This window comes from Rutilus rutilus (genome assembly GCF_951802725.1).
Source record: "Rutilus rutilus genome assembly, chromosome: 6".
Taxonomy (NCBI): Eukaryota; Metazoa; Chordata; class Actinopteri; order Cypriniformes; family Leuciscidae; genus Rutilus; species Rutilus rutilus.
The window spans coordinates 12,713,596-12,722,802 of NC_140214.1; the positions used below are offsets into that span (position 1 = coordinate 12,713,596).

At 38.7% G+C, this 9,207-nt stretch overlaps 1 protein-coding gene across 3 annotated transcripts in view; it reads right to left on the reverse strand.

Annotated features, from left to right (window-relative positions):
- epha4b (eph receptor A4b) overlaps window positions 1–9,207 on the reverse strand; it is a 127,394-nt gene extending 118,187 nt beyond the window's left edge. Inside the window, exon 1 of one of the 3 annotated variants that reach the window (XM_084411636.1) lies at window positions 9,038–9,207. In XM_084411636.1, coding sequence (XP_084267762.1) covers window positions 9,038–9,131 — 94 coding nt within the window. In that variant the 5' untranslated portion in view covers window positions 9,132–9,207. Of the gene's footprint in view, window positions 1–3,148; window positions 3,230–9,037 lie in introns of those variants that run through there. The other 2 variants (XM_084411635.1, XM_084411637.1) reach the window with 2 other exon arrangements.

The window sequence follows — 9,207 nt, forward strand, 5'->3', positions numbered from 1 at the left end:
ATTTTAATGATGTCTTCACTACCTTTCTGGGCCTTGAACGTGCTAAGACATTGCAGTCTATGGGGGGGGTCAGAAAGCTCTCTGATTTCATCAAAAAGATCTTCATTTGTGTTTCGAAGATGAATGAAGGTCTAATGGTTTTGGAACAATATGAGGGTGAGTAATTAATGACAGAAATGTAATTTTTGGGTGAATTAACCCTTTAGGGGCACGCAAGCCTCTGATGTTAAAGGCTGCAGCCTTTAGGATCTTTGTTAGCATGCAGGACCGCCAGTCTGAATCCCGCTCAGAGCAGTGCGAGTAAACCAGAGGGGTTACACATTCAACTGAGCAAAAGTGACAAAAACTTATATTGTTACAAATTATTTATATTTCAAATGAACGCTGATATTTTGAACTTTCTATTAGTTAAATAATCCTAAAAAAAATAAAAATAATTACCACCGTTTGCAACATTGATAACAAAATAAGCGTTTCTTGAGCTCCAAATCAGCAAATTAGAATGATTTATGAAGGATCATGTGACACTGAAGACTTGAATAATGATGCTGAAAATTCAGATTTGCCATCACAGGAATAAATACATCCAGTAGTTGAGCCAACATCAAACCTGTTCCCTTTTTTATTCTAGTTCTCTCTCTTTTATCCAGATTGCCCATGATGCTCTCGCCTGCTGTTGAAGTGCTTGAGTCCAGGCCAGGGGTGATTCCAGCCGCTTTGAGTGGGGGAGAGCTCAGTGTTCCTCTGGCTGTGATCTCCACTTCCATCCTCTTTTGCTTTCTAATCCTGGCGGAAGAGCTGCTTTAATCTACCTGCCAGCAATCAAATGCCCTGTCATCCCTTCTGAAACCTTGGGCAGAGTCGCCCGACTTCACAATGAGGCCGGCCGCCAATGTGTGAATATAGATAGCTAACTGAAAAACAGAATCGATATGAAGATCAAAAGATGTACTGCAACAGCCCACCTATAGAATACATTAGGTCTAAAAACAAAGTTTATATACAGATAAAATACAAAAGCACGCACACCTTTAATCCTCTCTGATGGATTTCTCCATCTGAATGAGGCCATCAATGGTGCTTAAGGTCTTTCGTTACGCTCTCAGTGGCAGGGGCCAGAGGGTTGTCGTGGTAACAGGGAGGTACAGGGGTACAGCAAGGGGGAATTGAAAGAATTGTGCATCTCGCTCCAGTAAGATATTAAGGAATGCTGGAGTCTGTGTGTTTCGGTCAGCCCTCTCCACGCTGGGTCACTCGGCAGCCAATGGCACATTAGTGAGCACATAATCACTGCTGAGGGCCAAATCAGTGTACCTGCGAGCAGCTACCAGCAACATGGGCTGCATCCCTAATGAGCCAAAGTCATCAGAAAAGCATATGGAAGAGACCGTTTCCTCTTCCAAACTCGCAGATGGCTTAGACCGAGGTATATAAAAGCATATTAGATGGAGATGCCAGATATATCAGTGACTATATCAGTATTGGCCGCCATTAGCGTTTGAATCGGCATCGGTCTGATTAAAGATAATATCAGTGCTTAATTTTCTATTACAGTTTTCATAAGTACTCAACACTTATATTTTCTATATATTTGATCTATTTTCCATATTTTCTACTTATTGTTTTGATTCTTGATTTCATATATTAAATTAATAACATAAAATATGTGATAGTGTGATATTCTAATATGCTCAAGAAATTGTCAATGTTGACAGATGTGCTGCTGTTTTTGTGGAAACTGTGATGCATTTTCTTCAGGATTCTTCTGATAAATAGATCGTTGTTCAAATATACATCATTTACTTGAAATATAAATATTTTGCTATCACTTTTGATCAATTTAATGCATCTTTGCTAAGTAAAATAATTAATTTCTTTAAAGAAAATCTTGATCCCAAACTTTTGAAACATTGTATATACAAAATAAAAGCATAAAAATGGTGCATAATTATATACAATGTAATATGTAGGCTAGTTCTCTATTTTATGTAAAGATGGTTTGGATCAATGTGTAAAAAGTGCTATAGAAATAAAATACATTTTTGAGAGAAGATTTGCATCACATGTAGAGGTGTAACAATATATCGTGTCACAATATTTTGCAATACAACAATGCAACAATATATATCGTGGATAGTAACAATATTGTGTATAGTTCACCCCCCAACCCAAAAAAAAAATCAAGTTTACAGAGTTTTAGTGTCAGCACTACATTAAACTGCTATAATGTTGAATATAATGTATAATAATGCAATGGGGGAATATTCATGGGTCCTGATAATGCCAAATGTCTTGTTAGCAGTAAAAAGTGGCCTACATTATTTTAAATATATCTAGTCAGTGTCAGAGTGCAAGCATATTCGTCTAAAATAATTCTGTTTTCAGTTTCAGAATAATGAATATTTTTATTCTGGTGTCACTATTGTCCTGTGCATTGGGTTATTATCAGCACCAAGTCCAAGCCTATTCATTTCCACCCCCACTGTAATACCAAATTTAGCATTTTAATCAACAGTAAAAAAAAAAGGTTAACCTTTTACTATATGTCTTTGAGTATCGCCATAATATCGTATTGTGAGTTCAGTATCGTGATATGTATCGAATCGTAACATGAGGGTATCGTATCGTTACACCCCTAATGACATGAAATGACATTTTTGTAGATACATTAGCTGTATTCAGAAAATCTAGCGGCAAGCAACACCAAAATATATGTCAGATACAGATTTTAAATAGCATTTGCTCAATCTGGCTTAAAAAAAATCTGAGGAAAATCTTGTAAATTGAAAAAAGTGGCATCTGTTTGCCCCATGAAAGTACTGTAAAATGTATCTAGAGCACCCCAAACCCAGACAAGCACTGACATACACAAAACTGAGTACAGGAGAGAAGGAAAGCTGAATACACTCACATACGCACACACATGCACTCTGACAATCACACAGGAGGACAAAGCTTGGAGTCACGGGAATACAAAGCTTTAGAAGACAAGCTTTTTGAATGACAGCATCCTCAAGTCCCTTGGCACCAAATTGGCCACAGGAGGGAAAGAGTGAGAGAAAGCTGAAAATGAAAAGAGTGTGAATGACTGAGAGAGAAAGAGAGAGACTTTCAGTCAGTCCAGGCTAAAGCTCATTGGCATACAAACCCTTCCCACAAACACATCTCCATTCTGCCTCTTTTTCCCCCCATCAGCTGCCAGGTCATCCTGCTATTGTGCTGCCAACATCAGCCCCGGCCTGGAGAGTGCATGGAGAATGAAGCCCTCAGACAATGACCACTCTTTTCCTCTCCTTTTCATCTCTTTCATTCTCATTTTCCTCTGCCATTTCCCGCAGGCCATCAGACTCTACACGGACTCAACAAAAAGACCACAAAAATTCCCATAATGACCTGGCTGCTAGATGGAAAAGGTTTGACTCCATTCACAAATCTGAGTATCCCTGATTTGTGATTAATGCATGAGGTAAATATTTCAGATAAATATTTAACCTAAAGGAATAGTTCACCCAAAAATGAAAATTCTGTCATTTACTCACCATCAAATTTCTACAGTGTAGAAAGACATACTACATGTACAACAGTTCATGAGCCCCATTGACTCAGTATGGAAAAAAATTAAAAATACTATGGAAGTCAATGGGGCCCATCAACCGACATTCTACATTACCGACATTCTTCAAAATATCTTCTTTTGTGTTCAAAAGAAAGAAAGAAATTCATACAAGTTTGGAACAACTTGACGGTGAGTATCCTTTAACGGATGTAGCCCAAATTGTAAAAAAAAAGATAATAATAAGTAAATAAATAATGATAATAATAAATTAAATGTATAATTGTTTAATTATCATCAAAAAAAAAAAAAATGATTCAACTGATGAATTAAATTGTTTAATTAACTATAAAAAATGTCAGCAAAATGTTTTTTGAATTACTTCACTTTAGAAACATTATTACAACAATGTTTCAGTTTTTGACCAATGTCACTGCATTCTGTCACATTGTGGTTGTAGAAGTGGTTCGTATGACACTAGAAACCTAAAGCTTGAAAGGAAATCGAGAATTAATTTTCAGCATCATCTTCTCGCAAACCTCACTCAATCCATTTTCAGTGCACTTACTTGTGACCACCAATAGTTTTGTGGTACATTATCGTATCAATTTAACTATTTTCCTACAAAAAAATGCTGCCCCATCTTTATAACATGACCAGGCTGTATTATTTTCCAGTTAAGAGGCGCATTACTTAAATTACACCTCTTTTATCACTGTGTGTTGACCGTCTAAAGTGCCGTCTCAAGAACCGCATAAGACTGGATCAGGTCACAAAGACAGCATGTGATATCAGAGTGACCCAGGAAGCTGGCTGTCTGGAGCAGGATGTTGGTTTTGGCTTTTAAAAAAAGATGCTCCTCGGGTGAGCGGGGAGAAGTCGGTGGCAAGGTCGCATTGCATCGAAATGTAAAATCCAGCCATCGTTTGACCCACCGCACAGGAGGAGCCAGCGTAGACAAACTGAGCAAACAGCCCACCATCAGCTCCGACACGCAGAAAACAGAGACTCGAAGCTTATGGGACGGAGGCAGTGAGAGATTTCACCCGGTCAATAACACAGAGCCGAGCAAATTGAAAAACCCTGCTGTTTGTTTAGTGCTGCAGTAAGGCGGCGATTCGCCGAGCACAATCGCCTCTCTAAACCGCACAAAGAAGAGAGAAGTCGAGGCCAAAGGCAAGCAGATGAATTCAATTAAAACAAATAAAAGGTCAAGACTGGGACCCAGCAAGACCGCAGGGAGAGCGGAGCACACAGCGTGATGTTCAGAGTCGGGCTCCATTGTGTTGACTAGCCTGCTAATGAGCTTCCAGTCAGAGAACCGGTAGCTGAACATGAGTGTCAGAGGCGTTCATTTGTAGAAACAGAAAGGGAAGAGCGAGAGAGTTAAAAAAAGAGGGGACAGTGCAGCTCATTTGTCGGAGACACAAGTAGTTGTAGCTGACAGGGCAATGCTTTGTGCCCGCGGAACAGAGGGCATCCCAGTGAATATAGGTCACCAGCCCAGCATGTCACAGAAAGGGTTCCTTTACAAAAACAATATAGAACCCCAAACAATGACCTGAGCTCAACCAAAACAAATAACCGATCACGTAAAATGATCCTTCTTAGAAAAAAAAAAACCCTCTTTATATTCTGCAATTTGGCAATTAATGCTGTTTGCAAAATTCAAGACTGATGATGTCTTAAAATCAATAGCTATCCGTCTACCCCCTTCTTTTTTCACCGATTTTAATTTCATTGCTAATACTATTGGCAATCCATTACCTGGCTTGAGCCATTGTGTGTCCAGAAAATCATTTGCCCTCAGCCTTTGGTCATGTGTGGTGATAATAGTGTGTTTGGTGGGAAATTAAGAGGCCTCCAAAGGTCTTTTTTATGATTGCACATTGGTGTGCGACCCACGGCATAAAACCATCAGTAATCCCAGTAATAGAGGTGAATCAGAGCGGTGGGGCGGCCGATCAATGTCCACGTCAGCTCAAGGTCATGAACAAAATAATGATGGTGATAAAAGCAATCCAATTACACTGATGTGATTAATCATAGAATAATATATGTTATGATTCCCATTCCAATTACATAGTTATACAAGTATAATCGATAAATAGATCAATAGTCTCCCGAGAAAGACTCTAGTAATCTCAAATTTATCAACTCGAAGAGATCTCAAAGAAATTACAAATTTGGACTTTCTTTGTTATGCAGAGCATAAAATAAAATATTTTGAAGAATGTACGGACAAAAACTGCTTAAACGATGCAAGTCAATGAGGCCCAAAAGAACATCGGACCCCATTAATGTTTTGTTCACTGTACACACCAAGAAAAGAACGTCATACCTGTTTGGAACAAGATGAGACCAGATGCAATCTAAAGTCAAAGATTTCAATACTATTTTTACCCAAAACCAAATTATCTGAGGTATGCTATCCACATTAATATTAGTTTATAGAGTATAGCAACAAATATCTTTTTTTGTTTGTTTCTATTTTAATTTCTCCAGAGACATTTGTGAAAAAGTTTGAGATAAACCTCTGAGAAATTAGATGTATGTCTATCTAGCTATCTATAAATCCAACACCTAGACAGACAGACAGACAGATAGATAGATAGATAGATAGATAGAAAGATAGATAGATAGATAGTCTCATCAAATGTATATTTATGCAATTATATAGTTTGATTCTAATTTTAGAATATATCTTGACCTGCCGTAATCTGGCAAATCAAATATACATTATCATAAGAGCATGAATCCTTGATTTTGTGTGCGTTGTGTGTGTGTGTGTGTGTGTGTGTGTGTGTGCCTCTCTTGCTTGTTTTAGCCGAAGCATTTGTCCATGGGGGCACTCTAATCCAGACTGTTTAAACCTGGAGAAAAGGCAGAGAACAGAGCCTCCTTCACAAACAGACCCTGTTCCCCTGGGGGGAAGCTGAACCACTAATCCTGCCGCCCAGTATATGAAAGCATGCAACAGGGACAGGTCACCCAAACTCGCTAGAAGGGAGGAAAGAGAGAGAAATATCAGAGCAGTAAAAATGGCCCATTGCAGAGGTAGAATACTAATCTAGAGCAAAAGAAGAAAAAAACATAAATCAATGACCGTTCCAGGGGTTCAGCAAAAAGATTAAATGTTCATTTTAAGCCATTAAACCGAATTAAGCTCGCCAACACGGATCAGACTCAATATAATCTTTTCTCAAGCAGGTGGTGGAATGAACCCTCGGCTGTTAGCGCTCTTCTTAATTTTATTGTAAATTCAGGTTTGACTAATTTGTGTCCATTCGTGTGCTTGTTCAAACTGCCAGAGTCTGCCGAAACATGCCTGTGGTGTCTCAGCATTAAGATCTGAAAAGGGATACAAATCTCAACCCTGTTCAATATAGTGAAATAAAAACAGATTTTTGGGTTTCTGCCCAAATGTTTTATTTCCTATAATCACAAAATTGTGCTAAGATCCACCGCAAAACAAAAGCTTCACAAAAGAATTCTAGTGCTGCAAGGCGCCCTCTGTTGTTCACATTAGCTACTGCACTGTCCCCTGACCTCTCAGAATACATTCCTTCTTAGATGACTTCCACATTTTGGTCCATATGTGGCAAATGACTCCCGTGTCATTGTGTTCGCATTGCTCCAGTGTAACATGGCACCCGCACTCCCACTGCGGCTTAAAATAACAAACGTTGGTCAGTCTTACGGCTCGGCGAGCAAGCACAGCGGGCGTCCTCCAGATGAGACGACGTTATTTACAGTCACATAGAGCATGGCGGAGACAAAGCAGAAGAGACCGTGCTTTGGCGCTGAAAGCCACTAGATGAGCGGTTATGCACTCCGGTCACATACACACAAAAACACACGTTACTGTGAAAACATACAAAGACACGGGGCAGTCGACTAAAGTCAGCCAATTAGGCCGATAACAGAGGGGACGGCTCAGATGAAAGCAGAAAACATTAGAAAGAGGAAAGAGGCTAGAAGAACAAGCCCTGCTGGGAGAGAAAAAGAGAGAAAGAGCTCTTTTTCCCAGTACCGGACTGCCACAGAGACACCAACCACTAGAAAAGCACTATTTAGTCCCTCTATTGGGCACAAAATGATTTGTCTTCTATTTCCACTCATTAAACTCAGTTTCATCATCCACTCATATGTATTTTTCCTCCAACAAAAGGCATTTACTTCAGGTTTTAAGGGTTGGCATTGGTGCAATCTAAATGCTTCTGTGATTCAAAAAGCAGATTTATTTAATTCACTGAAAGGACCAAGAAAAAAAGTTATTGCACTCTTCTGCTCGGGATAAGAAATGACTTCAAAAGCTCTGCATCTCGATGGAATCATTATCATTGTCTATCTAGGATGCATTTTCCTGAACTCAAATTCCAACATTTGACATTTAAGGGCTAAACTGTGCCAAAAAAAGAAGCTTGTTCATAAGGTCTGACTGACACACACACACACACTGAAACCATATTGAAATATTTGCTGCAACTCCCAGCTCTAGCACACATAGATAAAAAATGCTCTTTGAGAGGATAGATATACTTTAAACCTTCATTCCAAGTACATTAATATAACCATAGATTACCATTCTAAATTTATTTTCAATTAAAGTGCTAAATTGGCCAGTTTTGTGTGTTTTCACTCTTGTGGCAGGGAACTGGTACTTGTATGCTATTTCAGGATTTTTTTATTTATTTAACAGATTGTGGAACAGATTTTTCTTGCGTGCATTGAGACTGCTATATAGAAAAGATGCACACACCATTAACAAATCACCTTATGGTCACTGATAAATGATCAGGCTTAGAGACTTTCAGTTCTCTCTATATCCTGCTTGACATACGGCACTTATTCAGTTATTCATTTTGTTTTTTGGGTTTTTTTTTATCCTTAGCAAGTTGATTCATTATATATACATATATTTCCAAACAACTTAAACACTTTAATATAACATTAAATAACTTTCTAATACCCACAACCATTACATTTATTAAAAATATATTGCTGAACTTTTTTTCAGTGACTTTCCAATTTAAGATGAACCATAGTTAACTGCTTATTTTTAAATATTTACAAATGCTCCAAAATGACTTTCATATAGCCTACTCCATACAACAAATTATGGAAGCAAAGATATGCATTACTAATAACACTTGTGACCATGTGCCATCATTTTCATTAAATCACTGGCACGTGCATTGTGTAAAATACGTATATTATAAACGTCCAGCTGCAATCCACTGGTAACACTTCGAGAGCGAGTTCTACTGGACATGGACAGGCATGATGAACTCTAATATTTCAACAAACCCTACTTAAAAACACATGCACTTGCTATTTTTCCTCTGCTTGCTTCATTCACCTTATGCATGATTTATAGGAACCACATCATCCATATAGCGCACTTCAGTAAACTGTGTCTCCCGCAAACCTCAGCCATTAATTAACCCTATTCTTTACTTGTTAAACACAAAGTCCTCTTACCTTCATTCTCTGGGTAATTCCGTAAGGCTTGACTCGGCGTGAGGGAGGATAAGAGAAAGAAAAGAAGGGACGGATAAATCCAAAGGGTTGCCATTTTCAGGCTGCGCTGGGAGCGCGCTGCATCCCTCTCGCTGTAGAAAGTTACTGAGGCTCGCGATCAGAGCAGAAGT